At 44.0% G+C, this 23694-nt stretch overlaps 3 protein-coding genes across 3 annotated transcripts; all 3 read left to right on the forward strand.

Moving 5' to 3' along the window:
* The first annotated feature begins 957 nt into the window (after positions 1–957).
* LOC148047886 (olfactory receptor 2G3-like) lies at positions 958–1902 on the forward strand. The gene has a single exon (XM_087708184.1). The coding sequence runs from the start codon at positions 958–960 to the stop codon at positions 1900–1902; it is 945 nt and encodes a 314-aa protein (XP_087564310.1).
* A 12764-nt stretch (positions 1903–14666) lies between these two features.
* LOC106553074 (olfactory receptor 2G3-like) lies at positions 14667–15605 on the forward strand. Its single transcript, XM_014071503.2, has one exon. It carries the CDS (start codon positions 14667–14669, stop codon positions 15603–15605), a length of 939 nt encoding a protein of 312 aa, XP_013926978.2.
* Positions 15606–22439: 6834 nt separating this feature from the next.
* On the forward strand, positions 22440–23378 carry LOC106553072 (olfactory receptor 2G3-like). The gene has a single exon (XM_014071501.2). It carries the CDS (start codon positions 22440–22442, stop codon positions 23376–23378), a length of 939 nt encoding a protein of 312 aa, XP_013926976.2.
* Positions 23379–23694: the final 316 nt, after the last annotated feature.

Consider the following 23694-nt stretch of genomic DNA (forward strand, 5'->3'; position numbering starts at 1 on the left):
TCAGGATGATCTTTTAGGGGAAAACAGTAACTGTGGTCCTAGTTAAGGGCTGTTGTTAAAAATAAATAAAAGGGAAACTTAAACCATTGATCCTATGGTAAGGGAGATCTACCTCAAAGATCTCCCTTACAATTCACCTCATGGATTGAGGTGAAGTTTGCCACTTATCTATAAGAATTATAGCCAATATCTTTGACCTTACCCATTCTGGCACCAGAAAATGGGTTCTGGTGGACTGTGGAGCATGTTTGATGTTCATCATTTATAATGATGACATGTGCTACAAGTGTGGCTTCTTTCAGCCTCTTAGCTAGGGCAGATCTGTCAAAAAAGAATTTCAAAAACTATTCATTGTATCATACTGCCAAATGATGCAAAGCTTTGTGCCCTGTAAGTAGCATATTCACTTCTCACATAGTCAGATTGTACTTTACAGTTATAATAAGCTTTTAGGGGTTAATGGAGGAATGTGTTTGTGAGAGCCCTTGGCAATAGCTATCTCACTGACCAATGATTAGATTTTGTATCACTAGGAAAAAATAAAACTTTTGTACAGGAAATTCAATATATGAAATGGGAAAATTAATTGTACCTAGCTAAGTACATCCTAACAGGAGAGTTGGACAGGGTATACAAAAGGAATGACCTTATATTATCAATCTTTTAGATAAAGACTGGGCAATTGGCAAAAAACAATATAGAAGAGGTAAATCTCTAAATTGTTATCCATACACAATTCCTCCTTTGTGGTCAGCAAGGCATTAAATAGTCAGAAAGAAGCAGATATGGACCGCAAATCATTTTCAAAGAGTCTACTAATTAAGCTTCCATCTAGATTACCGGAGACAAAATTCAAGCAGCACTTCTAAGTGAATCAATTGATCATGTTGGATTGCTGTCAATTGTTTGAACTGGATTCCTTGAGTGTATCATTACTTGTTCTAATGTGTACAGACAATGAACAAGGAAACCTCGTGGGAAACCAGTAACCAAAGCAACCAAGGAGAATTCATCTTGCTGGGAGTTGCTGACCGGCCACGCTTGGAGATGTTGCTCTTTGCTCTTATCCTGGCCTGCTACTTGATGACTCTTTTGGGCAACACAACCATCATCGTGACGTCGAGACTAGATCCAGGGCTCCATACCCCCATGTATTTCTTCCTCAGCAACCTTTCCTTCCTTGACCTTTGCTTCACCACCAGTCTTGGGCCTCATGTTCTGGTGAATTTCTGGAGAAAAAGAAAGGCTATCCCTTACGGTGCCTGTGTGGTTGAAATGTATATCTCCCTTGCTCTGGGCTGCACAGAGTGTATTTTGTTGGCTGCCATGGCCTACGACCGTTATGCCGCCATCTGTCATCCACTGTGCTACACTTTGATTATGAGCCAGTCTCTGTGTTTCATGATGGCTGCTGTCTCCTGGGTAAGTGGCTTCAGTCTCTCATTAGTTTATACAGTGATGATTCTTAGGCTTCCATTTTGTGGGCAAAATCACTTAGATCATTTCTTTTGTGAGCTCCCTGCCATTCTGAAACTGGCCTGTGTTGACACTTCCCTTAATGAAGCTGTGATGCTGTCTGGAAGTGTGGTGTTTCTTCTAGCACCGGTTAGTCTCATCACAGTCTCTTATGGCTATATAGCTGCTGTGGTGCTGAGGATCCACTCAGCTGAGGGCAGGAAGAGGGCCTTCAACACTTGTTCCTCCCATTTGATGGTGGTCTGGCTCTTCTATGGCACAGCCATTTTCAATTATATGCAGCCTCTGTCCATCTCCTCCAGTGATCGACGCAAGATGATTTCCCTTTCCTACACCTTTGTCACCCCCATGCTTAACCCACTGATCTACACTCTGAGGAACAAAGAGGTGCATAAAGCTCTCCACAGACTAATCAAGAAAAAATAAACGCACAATTCGAAGCTGCTTTGAAGGTTCAACAGGAATACTCTTCATTTATTATTTTTGCAGTGCTTTTCATTGTGCCTTCTTTTCTCTCTCTTTTTTTCACAAACACATTAGGTTTCACAGCAGTACACAGACTATAAATAAGTTTTTTTTAAAAAAAAACTCTTCCCCATGATGTCTTAGCAATTCTGTTTCCCTGTGAAAAAGGCACCGTCTGAAGTTCTTCTAAGTCAATGCTTAGAATCTTTTCGCCACCGAGTGTCGAAACGGGGGCGCACATGAGTGCATGGGGGAGCACCAGAAACTGGAAGAGCAGCATCCTGGCGTACATGCATGGCAGCACCAGAGTCTTGAAGAGCAATTCCCCAGTGCGCTTGCATACACCAGGAAGCTGATCTTCTGGTTTTCAGTTTGCGCATGCACTCTGGTCATTTGGTTTTCTGCTTTTTGGCATGCATGAATGTGCGAAGACTAGAAGAGCAATGGGCGATGGCTGGCAGAGTTGGAGAAATGACTCTGCATGCCACTTCTGGCATGCGTGTCAAAGGTTCACCATTACAGTTCTAAGCTCTTCTAAAAGTTCCTCTTTTCTTCTAATGCAAATTTGAACTGATGCTACTGGTATTATTCTACCCTACCAAATCCTATCTGCATTGTGCTTCTTCCATCCTGCTTGGACATTCCTAATTCCCAAACCTAAAAGAAGAGTTTCCTCGTGATTTTCTTCCCTTATGAGACCAGTTCCTAAAAATTTTTCTTTATGCAGAGCATGGCATTGCCATGGTGAGTTTTTGAGGACTAATATAATCTGAGTCAGCAATGCAGTATTTGAGGATTCCATATATACAAAGGCCATTCCATGGTGTCTGTAGAACAGTGGTGGGTTTCTGCAGGTCCACACCGGTTCGGGCGAACCAGTTTGTCACGGGTGGACCCAGAAGTAAGTTCCGGAACACTTGCCCAAGCCCTGTAGCTCACTCGCTCGCCCCCGCCCATCTGGAATCCGCTCCATTGCTTGCTCCCACTGTCCATCCGCACTATCCTAGCCCCACCCACCACTCAGTGATTGGCTGGCTCACCAATCACCCCACCTGCCTCTAAGAACCCTATCTAAACGCACTTACCTTTTTTCCTGCTTGGCTCTCTATTGCTGCCTGCCGCCTCCGAGGAGTCAAGTAAGCTGCAACTAAGCGCGAGGCAGGGGGGCAGTGGCAAGCCATCTGGAGCGGCCTGCCATGGCCCTGAACTATAAGTGAGTCCAGTGACATTTTGCGGCCTTGCATGGATCCCGTGCTCAGAAAACCAACTCCGGGAAGGTCCTTTGGTGGCGGCAGGTATCCTAGAACCTGCCTGTTAACAAAGGACTTACCTGGGCTTCAATGGTGGGTTTCAAAAAAAATTGGAACCTACTCTGTGGGTGTGGCCTCCTTTGTGGGAGTGGCTTGCCGGCCATGTGACCGGGTTTGAGTGGCTTGCCGGCCATGTGACCGAGTGGGGGGGGTGACTTTCCAACCATGTGACCGGGTGGGAGTGGCTTGCAGGTCATGTGACCGGATGGGAGTGGCCAAGACAAAGTCACTGAATGATCTACAAAAAGAAGATACAAAAAAGGAAATTTATTATTTTGTGCACTTACTACATAAATAAGATTAAAATAATAACAAAACAATAAAAGAGCTACTTACAGAAGGTAAGTAGCTTACTACTTACTACTTGTATTTCAAAGGGAATAAATACATATTTAATTTTACACATGTTAACAGCTGTTGGAATTGTGTTTGCACAACAGTGGAAAAAACAAAGATATGAAAAATAAATATTAGAATATGCAGAAATGAATAAATTGGCAATTAAAATCAAGAAGGCTTCGAATACTTTTTCACATGGGATTTGTTTTATCAATTGCTAACTAACAAAAACAGCAATTAGAAATCTAAAAGTATGAAAGAAAACAATTACGTAAGGAAAGATCACTAAAATGTGTAAGGAAATATTATTAGAACTTGATCATTATTAATGTGTAGATAACTGCGGGACATTACACATGCAAACACACAAACTATGACAGTCCCAGGAAAACACCAAAAAATAACTATTTCCTTCAAATGACTGCAGATGAAACCAGTTTTTTTCCCTAAGAACAGGATAGACAAAGCCACTGGAATAAAAACCATCAAGGCATTGTGGGAAATTATAAAGGACAGTGCCAGGAAGCTCACAGAACCAGCAACCACCTCACAATTACCTAAACAACCAGGTATCACACAGAAACACACAAAATCTGGCAAAGCTGCCTGGCACCAACTTGGCCTGCCCATAGAAAAGCAGCCACCTTGAGACACGTAAAGCATGCACCAACCTGTACATTCAAAAGCAACATATTGCATCACAAATAAAACATTTGCAAAAAGGAATAACATTTCTTGTAATAAACATTCTATAAACAATAAATAAATAAAAATTCCCTAAAAATAATTTTAAAAACCCAAGCTCAGGGAACACTAAGGACCCCACTGTCGTCTCCCTCCCCCCCCCACTCCTCTTCCTCCTCTCAATATATCCCACTCTTTCTAGCACTGATGATGATGATGATAATACCTGGTTTAGGTAATGAAACATCTGCGAGAAAACAAGTAAGCTCAGAGAGCACCAAGGACCACACAGTCGTTCCCCTCCTCCTCCTCCTCCTCTTCCTCCTCCTCCTCCTTCTCCTCCTCCTCCTCCTCTCTGCATACCCCATTTTTTCTAGCACTGATGATGACACCTAGTTGGGTAATGAGATGCTTGCAAGAAAACCACCAAGCTCAGAGAACACCAAAGGACCCCACGGTCCTCTCCCTCATCTTTTTCCTTGTTTAGATTTGATTTAGATTTGTTTATTTATAGGCCGCCCTTTTCCCTGAGGGGACTCAGGGCGGCTTACAATCAAAAAAGGAAGGGGAGTGTGGGACAATACGAAAAAAGAAATGTGCACAAAGTAAATTAGACAATAAAACTCAACATTCACTCAGCATTCGGGAGGGGCGAAATAAGATTATCCCCAGGCCTGACGGGTTAGCCAGTTCTTGAGGGCTGTGCGGAAGGCCTGGACGGTGGTGAGGGTACGAATCTCCACAGGGAGATTGTTCCATAGTGTCGGAGCCGCAACAGAGAAGGCTCTCCTCCGAGTAGTCGCCAGTCGGCACTGACTGGCGGATGGAATACGGAGGAGGCCAACTCTATGCGATCTGATGGGACGCAGGGAGGTGATTGGCAGAAGGCGGTCTCTCAAATAGCCAGATCCACTACCATGGAGCGCTTTATAGGTGGTGAGTAGGACCTTGAAGTGCACCCGGAGACCAACAGGTAGCCAGTGCAGCTCACGGAGGATCGGTGTTATGTGGGCGAACCGTGGTGCGCCCACGATCACTCGCGCGGCCGCATTCTGGACTAGCTGTAGTCTTCGGATGCTCTTCAAGGGCAGCCCCATATAGAGCACATTACAGTATTCCAGCCTAGAGATCACAAGGGCTCGAGTGACTGTTGTGAGGGCCTCCCGATTCAGGTAGGGCCGCAACTGGCGCACCAGGCGAACCTGGGCAAATGCCCCCCTGGTCACAGCTGAGAGATGGTGGTCAAAGGTTAGCTGTGAATCCAGGAGGACTCCCAAGTTGCGGGCCCTTTCTGAGGGGTTTAAATTTTGTCCCCCCAGCCTGAGTGATGGTATGGTGGTCAAATTTTTGGGAGGGAAACACAACAGCCACTCGGTCTTGTCTGGGTTGAGTATCAGCTTGTTTGCTCTCATCCAGTCTTTAACGGCTTCCAGTCCCCGGTTCATCACGTCCACCGCTTCATTGAGTTGGCACGGGGCGGACAGATACAACTGTGTATCGTCCGCATATTGGTGATATTTTATCCCGTGCCTTCGGATGATCTCGCCCAGCGGTTTCATGTAAATGTTAAATAGTAGGGGGGATAGGACCGACCCCTGTGGCACCCCATAAGTTAGGGGCCTCAGGGACGATCTCTGCCCCCCCACTAACACCGACTGCGACCTGTCCGAGAGATAGGAGGAGAACCACTGCAAGACAGTGCCGCCCACCCCTATCTCCCGCAGTCGTCGCAGAAGGATACCATGGTCGATGGTATCGAAAGCCGCTGAGAGGTCCAGGAGAACTAGGATGGAAGCATGGCCTCCATCCCTAGCTCTCCAGAGATCATCAGTCAATGCGACCAAAGCGGTTTCTGTGCTGTAACCGGGTCTGAAGCCAGACTGGAAGGGGTCAAGATAGTTAGCTTCCTCCAAGGTACGCTGAAGCTGGAGAGCCACCACCTTCTCAACAACCTTCCCTACAAAGGGGAGGTTGGAGACTGGACGATAGTTATTAAGAACAGCTGGATCCAGAGACGGCTTCTTCAGGAGGGGTCTTACCACCGCTGTCTTAAGCGCGGTGGGAAAGTACCCCTCCCGAAGAGATGCGGTAACAACCGCCTGGATCCAGCCTCGTGTCACCTCACTGCTGTTGGCCACCAGCCAGGAGGGACACGGGTCCAGTATGCAGGTGGAGGCACTCACAGCTCGCATAGCCTTGTCCACATCCCCAGAGGCAACTTCCTGAAACTCAACCCAGAGATGGTTTGCCAAGTTTTCTCCTTGTGTCTCGGCTGGATCTACTGGGGTGGAGTCTAGGTCCGCTCGAAACCAGGCAACTTTGTCCGCCAAGAACTGGACATACTCCTCAGCCTTACCCTGTAAGGAGTCCCCCGTCTCCCTCCTATTTAGGAGGGAGCGGGTTATCCTAAACAGGGCGGCTGGGCGGGACTCGGCGGACGCTACCAAGGAGGCAATGTATGTTCTTTTTGTTGTTCTTAAGGTCCGAATATACTCCTTGGTGCATGCTGTCAAAAGTGCCCGTTTCGACTCGGACCTATCGGACCTCCACGAGTGCTCTAGGCGTCTCCTCCGGCGCTTTACCTCCCGGAGCTCCTCAGTAAACCAAGGAGGCCTCCGGGGGCCGCTGACCCGGAGGGGCCGTAGCGGCGCAATCCGGTCTAGAGACTCCGAAGCTGCCGAGTGCCAGGCAGCGACGAGGGTCTCCGCCGAACTGTGGGCGAGGGTATCAGGAATAACCCCAAGCTCCTTCTGGAACCTAACAGGATCCATCAGTCGCTTGGGGCAGAACCAGCTGGTCGGTTCCTCCTCCCTACGGTGGGGGTTTGGCCTCCGGAAGTCTAGCCTCAGTAGGTAGTGGTCTGACCACGACAGGGGTATGATCTCATTACCCCTCAGACCAAGATCGTAACTCCACTGCTCCGAGAGGAATACGAGGTCGAGCGTGTGACCCGCTGAGTGAGTTGGGCCTCGAATTACTTGAGTCAAGCCCATGGCTGTCATGGAAGCCATGAACTCCTGCGCCCCATCAGAGTGTTCACCGAGCGAAGGCAAGTTAAAGTCCCCCAGAACTATAAGTCTAGGGAACTCAACCGCTAGCTCGGCTACTGACTCGAGGAGCGAGGGGAGAGCTGCTGCAACGTAGTTGGGAGGCAGGTACGTAAGCAGCAAACCCACTTGACCCTTGAGGTCCAGCTTCACTAGCAGGGACTCACACCCGACAAGCTCCGGAGCAGGGATCCTACGAGGTACTAAAGACTCCCGGACTACAATAGCCACACCGCCACCCCTTCCCTGGGCTCTCGGCTGGTGTAGCACCTGAAATCCGGCTGGGCACATCTCGACGAGGGGGACTCCTCCCTCAGGGCCCAGCCATGTTTCAGTAATACATGCCAGGTCTGCGCCCTCATCAGTTATCAAGTCCCGGATGAGGGGGGCCTTATGAACAACAGACCTGGCATTTAGCGACAGCAGCCTGAGACCAGGGTCTTGAACACCCGCGCCATCTGACCTTGGAGTGGGACTCCTAGGGCCGGAAGGAGGGATCTCTATGACACAGCGAGCCCTCCTTCCCCGATGATGGCCTGCCCTAAAGTCCCCACCATATCTGCCTCTCCCTGTCATGACCGCAATGCTCCGACCCTCTCCCGTGGGCGTAGTCCCCCCAACCACCCCAATGGCCCCCACTTTCCCCGGCAGGTCCTCCGAATCAGACATACTCATTCACTCACCCAAGCAGTCCCCACATAAAAGTTAAAACATATAAAGTACAATGGTAACAAATAGTAAAAGTGGGACATTCACTCAATCACATACAATCTCATGCACTCATCATACCGATTTAAAAATTGCGCAAGAGAGGGGAAACTTAATATTTTGAACTTCTCCTCTGTAGAGTCCAGCAACAGGGGGCAGAGCCCCAGAGTTTAAAAAGTTTGAAATAGTTAGAGGATTAATGTCAGTTGGGAGAAGGTGCCAAGCAGGCCCCCTGCCCATGTCCTATTCGTCCCCTGCCTTCTTCTTTCTGCAAAGTTCAAGTGCAGGATGGTATACAGGAAAATGGCTGGGAGTCTCAGCAAGGCTGGAGGTGGATTCAAATATCCCAGCTTGTTCCAAAATGTTGGTCTTAAGGGTAAAGGTGGGGGTAAAGCCGATCGAAAGGCAAGGACAGTCAAGCGTCTAAAATGGGGGCTCCTAAAGCAGCCACGGATAGCAGCGGCAACAGCAACATAAGCCGAAAAACAGGCCATGATAGTCAAAAGTTCAAAGGGTGAGATGGAAGAGGGGGTGCGTTTGGTCGGCAGCAGTAACAGCAACGAGCCTAACCTTTCGGCCCACGACGTCTCAGGAACAAACTCACCAACCACCCTGAGGACAGCTCACCCAGCGTCTCAGCAACATGAATAAAATAGGACCATAACAATCTGGGTCCAAAGCTGAGCGCTGCATCCACGATGGAGGGTGGAAAGGGGGGGGGCGTCCAGTTCAAAGGCCCAGCGGCGCCACGCAGAACAAGGCAGGACCGCGGCAATCTAACACAAGCTAATACAGCGCTGGAACTGCCATCCGCTAGAAACCGCCGTCCACAAGAGGAGGGAGGGGAGGCTTCACGTTACAGCGGCTCCGTTGTTTCGCACAGGAAGGCAAGCTGCGGCGGTCCGTCAGCTGGAAGCCGCCGCCCACACCGTCTGTAGGGGGGGGAGTCCGCCTGCAGGCTTCTCAGCACCGCCCGATACCGCGTCGCCCAAAGCCGTCCAGACAGCGTTTTTCCAGGTGCTCGTTTTTCCAGCACCCTCTCAGGATCCTCATACCCAGGCTTTGCCCTTCAGTAGTCTGGCTACAGAAGAGGGTCGATTTTTTCAAGGTTTCCTTTCTCCTCAAACTTGTTGTCCTTCGACTTCTCCTCCTCCTCCTTTCCCCACAACCCCATTCCCTTCTAGCACTGATGATGTTACCTAGTTTGGTAATGAAATGTCTGCAAGAAAAACACCAAGCTCAGAAAGCAGCAAGGATCCCACTATCCCCCACCTCCTCTTTCTCCCTCTCTTTCTCCTTTTTGTCCTTTCTCCTCCTTCCACCCAACCGCCCATTCAAAATACGGTAGTCTAAGACACCTTCTTTTCCCCCTTTTCGAGTGGATAAGATGTGATATTTCCCTAGTTGGCTATGGGAACATCTCACTCTCTCACACTCCTTCTCTCTCTGCCTCTCTGTCGGGCACACACACATTTAACAGGTTTCCCTGATACTACAGGCAATGTTGTTATGCACATTTGTTATCCCGGGGGCTCTATATAGTAATGCTGCAGCTGCGGGGCTCTTTGAATGGGAAGCTACATGCCAGAAGAACAGTTCCCAAGCAGCCGCCTGGTTCCTCTTGTTGGTCGCGTCTCTCTGCGCTGTTCGGCTTCCTCTTTTGTAGCCTACCTTTTTTCACCCCCTTTTTCCTTCCAGTTTTCTGTTCAAGGAGCAGTTTCCTGCCAAGGAGGAGCCCCCCAGATAACAAAATGTGACGAACGCTGCCTGTAGTAGCAGGGAAACCTCTTAAATGTATGTGAGAGTTAAGAAGTGTGAGAGAGTGAGAGATGTTCCCATAGCCAACTAGGGAAATATCACATCACATCAGGCAGGGCCGGATTTTCCTATAGGCTAACTAGGCTTCAGCCTAGGGCCTCAAGATCAAGAGGGGCCTACATTCAAATTGTTAGCAAAATTAAAATTACACTATTCTAAAAACAGTGAACACTAAAACACTGAACCAAAAATAAGGAGAAATTCTACACATATGACTAATAAACAAACATAAAAATGCATTGGTTAAGATCGTTCCAGCGCCGCGGCAGTTGGGGAGCCCACCCACGTTCCTGGCACCGGCGGTCGGGCGAGAGGCACAGCCGCTCCCAGTAGCCGCCCCGTCGACGCGGAGCCCACCAGCGGCCAGGCAGGTGAGGGTGAGGGGGCCGAGCCGGGCAGCTGAGCACAGCAGGCGGCTGGCCTCGCTGCCTTTGCCGCAGAGCAGAGCCGCCCTCCGCCAGGAGGCCAGCTATATATATTGATATATATTGATATATATCACAGTAATGATGTGTTTTATTGTCTCTCATGTAATTTACAAACTTAAAAATGGGAGGTGAAAGGGCCTCATAAGTGGAATAGCCTAGGGCCTCTTTTCATCTAAATCCGGCCCTAACGTCAGGTTTGGTCTAGGTTGGGTGTGGTGGCCAAAAAAAATTTAAACGTTTTATCCAGAATTGAGTGTAGATGTGTGTGTACAGCTTTAATAAAAAGAGAAGCAAACAATTGAAGTGTTTGTGTCAGCCTCTGCTTCGCTGCTGCTTTTCGGCTGCCATTGAAACGGGGAGGGGGGGGGCATGGTATTTGGGAAGGGAATCATTCTGTCCTGGAGGACTGTTTAATTAGGGAGTTATTCTTTCTTTGCGCATGTGGAAGGAAGGGAGTTTCCCGCCAAGGCCAACTGTAAAGCACTCCATCCTGATGATGATTTTCGAAGATGTCTCTCACCTGACAGTTGGGTGAAATATGATTGGACTATGGACTGGGGTACCAAGGGGAGGGGATTGAATTTTGTATTGATATCTATTGCTTTCGCGCCTTTTATTCAGATTCAGCTTTGCTTTGCTTCTTTTCGTTTGTAGCCAGTAAAAGTACACTTAATGCTGAAATATAGAGTTGAGTGGTTTCTTTCTTGGTTATTAAATTAAGTGTGTGGGTTGCCCACCATCCTTAATCTGGCATCTTGTGCTGCAAAAGGCAGTACAGAAATTTGTTCCATCAAACTATTGCAATAGCAAATATTATTTTCTGGCCCCATTTGATATTTACTCCTTTGTTTGCTGATCCAAACTTTTGCAGATCTTTTCCTCCCACTACTTAATCAGTCCTCCTGTCATTTTTCTGAGCCCTCCCCCCCTCTATTCTTCCTGGGTGAACCTTTGCAAACAATTTCAAGGACTCTACTGAACCCAGGAGGAAAATGATTAGTTTGGTGCTAATTGTTCCTATTGAGTGCTGGTGTCCTGGGAATCTATGACAACTTTACTCTATAGCAACTTTCACCACAGGGGGAGAAATAGGCAGGAATATTCATTCCTTTCTCCACTTTCTCCTCACTCAAAATGCTTATAAAGTCTACTATCCTTCAATTTTGCCTTCTCGGGTTGCCTATTGCTTGTGTGTCTGTAGGATATCCTTAAACCTTCTGGAGCACTGCTGACCTGGAGGAGCTAAGATGCTGGGCTGAAGCAGGTGGGCTGATCAGAGATGGAGTTGAGGCTGAAGTTGGGTGGAAGGTGACCTCAGCTTCTCTTTTTCCCATCTGCTTTGATGTTGCCTGTTCAGCCTGCAAGGTTTCCCTTTCTTTCTTATTTCTTTCTCTCCATTACAATTTCTCTCCATTTTTTAAACGGAAAGATGCATTAATCTTTGATTTTATCTTTATTTCCCTAGAGGATCAAGTGAAAAATAGTCTTGAAATGTTACTGCAATGCTATATCCATTTGCTTAGGAGAAAGACATTCAGTTTTATAATTTTCATGCTGGTCATTGCCTCCATCTTCATCCCTGTTAGCCCACTTCATGTCTTCTTTCCTTCCCTGGACTCTGTGTCCCTATATTTCTCCTCCTGTCTAGCTTCCTAAGTGTTTCAGCCTCTAATCTGTGGAAGACGAAAGTCTTTTCAGAGATCCTCCAGTGATAATTATTTTCACCTGAAAAATGTATCATCTGCTGCTTGAATAGAGGCTGGTTCTTCATAGGAAGTAGAAAAAGAGTCACAGTTAAATTCTTATTTGAGATCATACAGGCATCCAAGATCCTCCAAGCCAACACACCTGGATGAGCCAAGAGGTAGCAACATTTCTCTTGCACAGACACAGGTGAGGTCTGTCTCTCTCTTTCTCTCTCTGTCTTTCTGCCTGTCTCTCTCTGTCTGTCTTTCTGTCTCTGCTCTTTGTATATCTATGTAATCCCATAATGAGTATTTTTTCTTAATTATGAAAGCATACATTTTCTTCATTTTAGAACTCATTTGAATATTTTTTAGAAATGAATAAACATTCATTTCCCTTCTTATTTCATTTAAGTGCGTTGAGGTGGTGTAGGTGGTGAGGAGAATTAATATATAATTTAGGTGACTTTAGGAAAAAGCTTAATGTCAGTAAGTCTTATATCTGGTTAAGTTGACTGCCTTGTGCGATGTCAGTGTCCATACATATTAAACTATATCTTATGCATCTGGGGTTCTCTATGTGGAAAATATTATGTGGGGGTGTTTTTGTGACCTTACACAATTTCTCTCTCTCTCTCTCTCTCTCTCTCACACACACACACACACACACACACACACACACACACCTGTCATATTCCTATCATGAGTACCACTTTTTCTAAATTATGAAGGCATTTTTTTTGCTTTTAGAACTCATTTGAATATTTTATATATTTTCAATATCTTTGAATGTTCTGTAGACTGAATAAACATTGTTCATGAAATATGCTACAATCTACATATCCTCCAGTGATAATTATTTTCACCTGAAAAAATGTATCATCTGCTGCTTGAATAGAGGCTGGTTCTTCATAAGAAGTAGAAAAAGAGTCACAGATTCTTATTTGAGATCATACAGGCATCCAAGATCCTCCAAGCCAACACATCTGGATGAGCCAAGAGGTAGCTACATTTCACTTACACAGACACAGGTGAGGTTGGGGAGAGGTAATATATCTATTACCTCCTCTGTCTCTCTCTGTCTCTCTTTCTCTCTCTCTGTCTTTCTGTCTGTCTCTCTGTCTCTCTCTGTTTCTCTCTCTGTCTTTCTGCCTCTCTATCTCTGTCTGTCTGTCTGTCTGTCTGACTGACTCTCTCTCTCTCTCTCTCTCCTTTGCATATCTATGTAACCCCATAATGAGTATTTTTTTTCTTAATTATGAAAGCATAGATTTTCTTCATTTTAGAACTCATTTAAATATTTTTTAGAAATGAATAGACATTCATTTCCCTCTTCTTTTCATTTAAGTGTGTTGAGGTGTTGTAGGTGGTGAGGAGAATTAATATGTAATTTGGGTGACTTTAGGAAAAAGCTTAATGTCAGTAAGGCTTATATCTGGCTAAGTTGACTGCCTTGTGTGATGTCAGTGTCCATACATATTAAACTATATCTTATCCATCTGGGGTTCTTACTATGTGGTTTATTTTGTAACCTTGCACAATCTCTCTCTCTCTCTCTCTCTCTCTCTCTCTCTCTCTCTCTCTCTCTCTCTCTCTCTCTCTTATTCTTTAAATCTCTCAAATTCTAGAGGTTGCGGGGCATCAATGCAACAAATAAGTGAATAAATATATCAATAAATATCTCACAGGTGGGGAGAGGATGTAGCAGAACGGACCTAATTGGAACAGACTTTCTTCACTGTCATAAAGAACCTGGAGGAAGCTTCTGGAGAACCTACTTGTGTAAGACAGGTGATCATATCTTGGAAATGGTGTTGGAAATGAAGGATGCGGTTGATTGACAAAATCTTAGTATATTTAATTGCTGAAATCCTAATAAAACATACGGGATGCTGAGACCTGCCCCCGGCCTCCAGAATTGAAGGTCATGACCAGTGGTGGCATTTAGCCAGTTCGGATAAACCAATAGTGGCAACCTGCAAGTGGGCTTGCCCACTCACCCTGGCCCTATGCTGTCCTATTTAGCCATGTTTTCTAATCCATGTGCATGCATGCAAGCCATGCATAATAGCAAAGTGCATGCGCAAAAGGCCGTACACATGCGCATGAGTGCACACTCACAGTTTCGGTCTATGGCAAACTGGTGGTAAAATTATGTGAAACCTACCTCTACCTCTAGTCATGACCACACAGCTCTCTTTCCTTTGCTGAATGGAGGACAGAGATTTTATGAATCATCAAACCTACCTCTCTTTCCTCTTATATACTGTATGTTTGTTTTAGTCTTAGACTAATTGAACTGACTGGAAAGGGCTTCTTTCGCATTGAGTGTTGCATCGTCCTCCTGGTCTCCCTCAGCCAACTAAAGAAGGGAGTTTGGTTTCACGTGATGGAGAAAATATCTCTGATCGCTAAGCATGAGAAACCATTAATGGCATATTATCAATCAATCAGTTGATTAACCAGGCCATTCATCTTTGCTTACTCTCAGTTAAAGGACAGGGATGGGTGATCTCCATCACCAGAGGTGGGTTCCTACTGGTTCATCTGAATAGATAGTAATTAAGCATCAATCTAGGTTACTGGAGACCACATTCAAGCCTCACTCCAAAAATGGGAACCATTTGATCATGATGGCTTCCTATCTGTTTTGTACTGGATTCCTTTTTTATGACATTACTTGTTCTAATTATATAGACAATAAACATGGAAACCATGTGGGGACACAACAATCAAAGCTTCCAAGGAGAATTCATTCTGCTGGGGGTGGCTGACCGGCCCCGCTTGGAGATGTTGCTCTTTGCCCTTCTTCTTGTCTGCTACTTGATGAATCTCCTAGGCAACACAACCATCATTGTGGTATCAAGACTAGATCCAGGGCTCCACACTCCCATGTATTTCTTCCTCAGCAATCTTTCCTTAGTTGACCTCTGTTTCTCCACCAGCCTTGGGCCCCACATTCTGGTGAACTTCTGGAGAAAAAGCAAGACCATCTCTTATGGTGCCTGTGTGGCTGAGCTCTACATCTCTCTTAGTGTGGGCTCCACGGAGTGTATTTTGTTGATGGTCATGGCCTATGATCGCTATGCCGCTATCTGTCACCCACTGCACTACACTACCACTATGAGTCACTCTCGGTGTATGACCATGGCTGCTGTCTCCTGGGTTAGCGGCTTCAGCAATTCATTAATTCAAACAGTGATGATTCTTAGGCTTCCACTGTGTGGGCGAAATCAGTTAGATCATTTCTTTTGTGAGCTCCCTGCCATTCTTAAATTGGCTTGTGTTGACACTTCAGCTAATGAGCTTTCGGTACTTGTGTGTAGTATATTGTTCCTCCTAGTACCAGTTAGTCTCATCACAGTCTCATATGCCTATATAGCTACTGTGGTGCTGAAGATGCACTCAGCTGAGGCCAGGAAGAGGGCCTTCAACACTTGTTCCTCCCACTTGATGGTGGTCTGGCTCTTCTATGGCACATCCATCTTCAGTTATCTGCTGCCTCGCTCCTCCTCCTTCCGCGATGAAGTCAAGCTAACTTCCCTTTTCTATGCCTTTGTCACCACCATGCTTAATCCACTGATCTACACTCTGAGAAATAAAGAGGTACACAAAGCTCTCCAAAGACTACTCCATAAAAAATAAACACACAGATCGAAGGTGATTTGGAAGGTTCAACAGGAATACTCTTTACTTGTTATTATTTAAATGGGTTTTTTTCTCTCCCTTTTGGTCATGTTAAACTTGTAACATATCTAGATACCACAGCAGTACACAAGACTGTAAATTAAAGGGTATACTTCCAACTTGTGTCAACTGTGTCCCTTGATATCTCAGATGTTTTGTTCTCCTGAGGAAAAAAGGCACCTTCTGAAGTTCTTACTGTGTTCTTTGAAAGATAATTTGACTTGATATGATTCCACCAGGAGTGGATTGCTGCCGGGTTTACTACCAGTTTGCAACCCGCATGTGTGCTGTTCAATGTAAATTGCTCTTTGCACATGTGCAGTCACTAAAAACCAAAATGGGGATGGCCCAGTGGCGGCCAAGGAACTGGTTCAGGGGCATGACAGGCCTGGGTTGTTGCTGATTCTGTGACCCAGGCCTGAATTTCACTACCGGTTCAGCCGAACCAGGCCGAAGGGAGAGCATCTCACCTCTGGATTCCACCCTTGCAAATGCTACATATTCATTATGATTTTTCCATCCTTCTTCCACATTCCTATATCCTGAACCTAAAAGAACAATTTGCTCATGATTTTCTCCCTGTACAAGAACAAGTCCCAAAACTTCCCTTTAGGTAGACCATGACGTCGCCATCATGGGTTTTTGAGGACTATTATATAATCCAGATCCATGCAGTCTTTGAGGATTCCACGTATACAAAGGCCCTTCCATGGTCTCTGTAGGATCCAAAAATTAAACTCTTGACATTTGACCATGGCTCTTGACATAAGAACCATGGTGGAGCAGTGGTTAGAGTGCAGTACTGCAGGCTATTTCTGCTGGCAGATCAAATCTCACCAGACTCCAGGTTGACTCATCCTTCCATCTTTCTGAGGTCGGTAAAATGAGGACCCAGATTGTTGGGGGCAATAGGCTGACTCTGTAAGCTGCTTAGAGAGGGCTGTAAAGTACTGTGTAGTGGTATATAACCCTAAGTTCTATTGCTAAGTGCTATTCCAGTTGCCATGATACTGTTTTTCCATGGTGGCATTTTCCCGGGGAAACTTTCACCATGTTGGTCACCAAATGCACCTAGATTTTTGGGAAAGAAGTCCAAGTGTGAATGCAGAAAATGAATCTTCAGTGATAGGTTGTGCTTCATGGTCTTATATGCTGTAAGAATTTTGTCAACCAGCTAAATGTAATTCAGTGTTCTATAGTTGCCAAGAAAATTCTCACAAACATCTTTGCATACTTTCCAGGTGATTTTTCTCTGGCCTCACTAACAGGTCTTTTCCCCACTTATCTTAATGATATATCTGATTTGGGGACCAACAAAAATGCCTTCCTTAACCTTGGCTTCAAATTATTCTTGGATATATCCATCACAAACAATGAAAACCTTCAGCTTCTTGTTCTTTGCTTTTACAAAAGTTTTCATCATTATGACTTTTATGTGAAGGAGACGTAAAAAATATCTTTGTTGGGTCAAACGTGGTTGATGTGCCACGTTTTTTCTATCCTAGAACCAGTGGTGGCATACAACTTTTTACTACCGATTCTGTGGGCATGGCTTGGTGGGCATGACGGGTGTGTCAGGGAAAGGATACTGCAAAATCATCATTTCCTCCTGATCAGCTGGGACTCGGGAGAAAGAGAATAGATGAGTTCTATTACCTGTTCTCCAAATTACTCAAAATTTCCGCTACCAGTTCTCCAAAATGGTCAGACCTGCTGAATACTACCTCTGCCTGGAACCAAATTCTTTTGATATTGCCATTTCTTATTAATGTAACAGATACCAAGTAACAGATTAACAGGGTCTAGTCCAACCCCCGTTCCCTACACCATTTCTGACAAATGGCAGTCCAATCTCTTGAAAGCTTCAAGTAATGAAGTCCCCGATAACTTTAGAAGGCAAAACTGTTCCATTGGTTGATTGTTCTCACTGTCAGAAAGTTCCTCCTTATTTCAAGGTTGAATCTTTGGTCAGTTTCCATCCATTATTCCTTATCTGGCCTTCAGGTGCCTTGGAAAATAGCTTGATCTCCTCTGTGGCCGCCCCTCAAATATTGGAACACTGCTATCATGTCTCCCCTGGTCCTTCTCTTCACTCTGCACAGACATGCACAGTTCCTGCAACCGTTCATCGTACGTTTTCGTCTCCAGTCCCCTAATCATCCTGGTTGCTCTTCTCTGCACTTTTTATAGAGTCTTGACATCTTTTTTATAGTGTGGTGACCAAAACTGGATGCAGTACTCTAGGTGTGTTCTTACTAGGGCTTTATAGAGTGGTATTAGTACCTTACTTGATCTTGATTGTATCGCTCTGGTAATGCAATTTTGGAATGCGTTGGCGTTGTGTATGTGTGTTTGTTTGTTTATCTGTCTGTGTGTGAGTGTGTGTATGTATATGTATGTTGCATTTATATATGTGTATATATGTTACATTTTTGCTGATCTGTTTAATAGATCTAGTATAGATCTATTTAAAGCTATTTAGCTCTCTCGGGGAATGTTTTTTTATTGTTTTCAGAAAAAAAATTAATTGTTTTTAGGGAATATTTCTTTTATTCAATGTTTTCAGAAAATGTTTTTTAATTGTTTTTAGGGAATTTTTTTATTTATTGTTTTAGGGAATTTTTATTTATTTATTATTTTCAGAAAATGTTAATTACAGGAAATGTTATTGCTTTTTGGAAATGTTTTATTTGTGATGCAATATGTTGCTTTTAAGTATGCAGGTTGGTGCATTGTTTTAGAGATTTTGTGTGTTTCTGTTGTGAATTCAGTCTCCATTTTGTGTAGTTATTTTATTCTTATTTAAGTAGTAAGTGTAAATAATAAAGTAGTAAATAATATTTAAGTAGTAAGTGTAAATAATAAAGTAGTAAATAATATTTAAGTAGTAAATAATAAATTTCCTTTTTTATATCTTCTTTTTGTAGATCATTCATTGGGGCAAAGAATTCCGTGACTTGGCCACTCCCACCCAGTCACATGACTGCCAAGCCACTCCCACAAAGCAGGCCACACCCACTGAATAGGTAGTAAAAAAGTTTGAAACCCACCACTGCTGGATATAGATGCCCTGATCCTCTCATGATTGGTCTAGATTGGGTGTGATGGCCTAAGACTATTAGAAGTTCTATCTGGAATCACATATAGTTATGTATGTACAACATTAATAAAAACAGAAGCAAACACTTTAATTGTTTGTGTGTGTGTTTCTCTCTGTCGGTTTCTGTGTGTATTTTTAGGCCATCATCCTTACCTGGCATTGTGCTGTAAAGGCTGCACATAAATTTGTTGCATCATATATTTCTTGCACTTTTTGAAATTATTATTACACTATTTGAAATTTACTACTTTCTTTGCTAATCCAAACTTTTGCCATCACTTCCTCTCACTCCTGCATCTTTGCTACTGTCACTTTTTTGACACACACACCCTCCCTCTATCCTTCCTGGGTGAGCCTTTGCAAATGGTTTCAAAGGCTTTTGATGGACTCTGGAGAGAAGTGTCTTGATTGCCAATAATTTTTCATCTTGAGACCTGGTGTGTTGGGATTCAATGACAACTTTATAGCAATTTTCACTAAATGGTGAGAAATAGGCCAGGAATAGTCCTCCCTTTCTTCCCTCCTTCCTAGAAAATGCCTATGAAATCTATCATTCTACTCCATTTCTTGCCTTTTAAGATTGATTATTGTGTGTCTGCATGAACTCTAAATATTTTGGAACACCTGGATAAGCCAAAATGCTTGTCTGAAGAAGGTGAGCTGAGAAAGTTGGGTGGAGGGAGACTTGGACTTCTCTCTTTTCCATCTTTTTGGATTCCTAACACACACATACACACACACACACAAACACACCAACCAGCTGCTGTCTCTCCACTGTAATTTATCTCCCTTTTCCTTTAAACAGAAAAATGCATTCATCTTTGCATTTAGCTTTCTTTCCCTACAGGCTCAAGTGTAAAATTGTTCTGAAATTATTGCTGCAATGTTATCTCCATTTGCTTCCCTGTTACACATTTATATGTGAAGTAAGTGAATGTTGATCAGGAAATATATTGTAACCTAGGTTTTCATTGATTAGAACTGACTTCAGCAAAGGTGAGCCTAAGCTACAGTAAATCTAAATAGTTATAAATGTGGATCATTGTCTACTAGCTGCTGATCCAAATTGTCAACATGATTTTTGAATTTGTTCATTGTACAAAATTATTTTTGTGGGTGTATTTCTTTAGAAGCAGTAACATTTGTGCTAGTAATAAGGAACATGTTAATTTGATTTGTATGTTAATATAAAACTGGGCAATTTACAATCCCAAACTTATATGCAAAATGGAATGCAGCTAAATAATAAAATCCATACACTGTGATGTGGTTTCTACTCAAGCATATAGATAGATAGATAGATAGATAGATAGATAGAGAGAGAGAGAGAGAGAGAGAGAGAGAGAGAGAGAGAGAGAGAGAGAGAGAGAGAGAGAGATAGAGATATATAAATACATACACACACATACACACACACACACAGAGAGAGGGGGGGGAGAGAACAATACACAGATATCATTTTTAAGGGATTTGTGTATAAAAATTTATATTTCAAAAATCTGCATAGTGAAAAGTATTATATTGTGTAAAACCTTGTACATAGGAAATGTACCCAAATATATATATGCTAAGAAATATTCATATTAAAATGGGTCCATTTTTTATTTCAAAAATTATACATTAATGTCAAAAGAGAAAAGGACACTCCAAAAAGTTAATTACAATGTAATCACAATCAAATCATTCTTATCATACATATAATTCCTTCCTAATTAATATATCTTCGGTGTTTCCCAACATATGAACAAATTGCCTAAAATCATCTACCTGGCTTCTGTTATTTTGTTTAAGGGTTGGTGAGGGAATGTATATGTAATTACTAAATAATTCCCCTTCATGGATTACTGCCTAGTCATGGCGAAGGGCCTTATGTAGCTCAATGAAGGTATGAGCTATGCTGTGCAGGGCCACCCAAGACGAACATTCATAGCAGAGAGCTCTGACAAAACGTGATCCACTGGAGAAGGAAATGGCAACCTACTCCAGGATCTTTGCCATGAAAATCCTATGGACAGCAGTATCCATGGGCTCGCGGACAAGACTTCGCAGCTAACAACAACAACACTAAATAAGCATGAAATCAGTAAGATTTTTTAAAGGTAAACATTCCCCTCGTACATATGTGCTAGTCGTTTTTGATTCTAGGGGGTGTTGCTCATCTCCATTTCAAAGCTGAAGAGCCAGCACTGTCCAAAGACGTCTCTGTGGTCATGTGGCGGCATGACTAAACACCGAAGGCTCACGGAACGCTGTTAGCTTCCCACCAAAGTGGTCCCTGTTTTTCTACTTGCATCTTTACATGCTTTCGAACTGCTAGGTTGGCAGAAGCTGGGACAAGTAACGGAGCCATATGCAATGCCATCTCCAAACAGATACAACTATATCTTAATTATGTGGGGTTTCTTTATGTGGAAAAATAAGATTTTATTAGCTGTGTCCATGTGTTTGTTGTCAAATCTCTCCCTCCCCCCTGCCTCTCTCTTCCAGGTCAACTCACTTAATTGGAGGAATGGATACGATGTACAAGGGATTTGAGCTCCTGAACTGAAGGTGAGATATGAATGTAAATGTATAAAGAGTGTAAAGAGAGGTTTGTTAGACATTGGACAGGAAAGGACGTTGAATAGTCAAGAAAAAAGGGCGGGGGGGGGGAACTGGAGTGTTGTTGCATTTCTCCTTTCTTACATACTAAATTTTGCTGCAGTTTTCTGTCTTTCCCTAGCCAAAACATTGGACCCTACCCATTCTGGGACTGGAAAAAGGATTCTGGCAGGCTGCTGGCACTGTTTGATGTTCATTGACTTTTCATTGTGTCATGCCACCCAATTTTCTGTAGCCAGATTAAGGTTTTCTGCCTGTAATATTCAGTTTGCACAGAGTAGGATTCTGTTTTACATTCACAAATATAATATGCGTTTTGGGATTAATGGAGGTATAAGAGTTGCTGAGGGTCTTTGAAAATGGCTACCTAACTGGACAAGGAATAAGGGGGCAGGTTTTGTATCATTAGAAAAGAAAGGCAATGTACATACTGGAAATTCCTGATATGAAAAGGGAAATCTTAGCACTTCCCTAACTACATCCTTTGTGTAGCTCTGTGGTTAGAGACACTGAGATTGTCAGCTGGAAAGCTGACAGTCGAGGTCTGAGACCAAGCACTGTGTAATGGGTTGAACTCCCATCCTTGTCCCAGCTCCTGCTCACCTAGCAGTTCAAAAGAATGCAAATGCAAATAGATGAGCAGGTTCCACTTCGGTGGGAAGGTGACAGCATTCTGTGCAGAGCTGGTATTCTGCTGGTTTGCCTCAGTTCAGGCAAACTGTTAGTGGCAGCCGAGGGAGGCTCCACCCACCTGCCCAGACGTCACCATGGGCACTCTGTGCATGCACAGAAGGTTCTGCACATGCACAGAAGTGCTGAGCGTGAGCAAAGCAAGTGCACACATGTGTGCTCCCAGTTCCGAACTGGCAGCAAAAGTAAGAAAAAACCATTACTGATTATAATATCTTTTGTGGGGTTAATGGAGGTATAAGTGTTGCTAAGGATCTTTGACAGTGGCTACCTAACTGGCACCTGTATTCAAACAGCACTTCAAGTATGGGAATCAGTTGATCATGATGGATTCAGTCAGTTGTTTGAACCGAATTCCTTCTCTGTGTCATTACTTGTTCTAGTGTGCAGAGACAGTGAACATGGAAACCTCATGGGAAAATAGTAACCAAAGCTATGAAGGAGAATTCATCTTGCTGGGAGTGGGAGACAGGCCACGCTTGGAGATGTTGCTGTTTGTCTTAATCCTGGCATTCTACTTGATGAGCCTCTTCGGCAACACAACCATCATTGTGGTGTCAAGACTAGATCCAGGGCTCCATACCCCCATGTATTTCTTCCTCAGCAACCTTTCCTTCCTTGACATCTGCTTCACCACCATCATTGGGCCACAGATGCTGGTCAATTTCTGGAGAGCAAGAAAGACCATCCCTTACGGTGCCTGTGTGGCTGAGTTGTACATCGGTGTTGCTCTGGGCTCCGTGGAGTGTATTTTGTTGTCTGTCATGGCCTATGATCGCTATGCTGCCATCTGTCATCCACTGCACTACACTACCACTATGAGCTACTCTCGGTGTATCACCATGGCTGCTGTCTCCTGGATCAGTGGCTTCAGCCATTCACTAATTCATACAGTGATGAGTCTTAGGCTTCCACTGTGTGGGCAAAATCGAGTGGATCATTTTTATTGTGAGCTTCCTGCCTTTCTTAAATTGGCTTGTGTTGACACTTTGCTTAATGAGGCTTTGGTGCTTTCTGGCAGTGTGGTGCTGCTTATAGTACCAGTTAGTCTCATCACGGTCTCTTACGGCTATATAGCAACTGCAGTGCTGAGAATCCGCTCAGCTGAGGCCAGGAAGAGGGCCTTCAACACCTGTTCCTCCCATTTGATAGTGGTCTGGTTCTTCTTCGGCACAGCCATCTTCAGTTTAATGAAGCCTCGGGCTACTTCCTCCAGTGTTGAAGTCAAACTGATTTCCTTTTTCTATGTCTTTGTCACCACCATGCTTAACCCATTGATCTACAGTCTAAGGAACAAAGAGGTTCATAAAGCTCTCCAAAAACTAATAAAGAAGAAATAAACACACAATTCAAAGGTGGATTTGAACATTCAACAGAAATACTCTATCTGTTATTCTTCCAGCAGTTTTGAGTGCACCTCTCTTTCTCTTTATTCCTAATAAAACTGTATCATATCTAGATACCATAGCACTACACAAGACTGTAAATTAAAGAATATATAAGTCCCCAAACTGACTGTAAGAACTTACTTTCTGAAATCTACTTAGCTTATTGTGGACAACACACTTCCATCTTTTATCAACTAAGTCTCTTGATATCTCACACATTTGGATCCCATGTAATTTCTAGATTTTTATAAAATGATCCATGATAGGA

Source organism: Thamnophis sirtalis, unplaced genomic scaffold (genome assembly GCF_051295495.1).
Source record: "Thamnophis sirtalis isolate CommonGarterSnake01/CBP01778 unplaced genomic scaffold, rThaSir2_p1.2 scaffold_3, whole genome shotgun sequence".
Classification (NCBI taxonomy): Eukaryota; Metazoa; Chordata; class Lepidosauria; order Squamata; family Natricidae; genus Thamnophis; species Thamnophis sirtalis.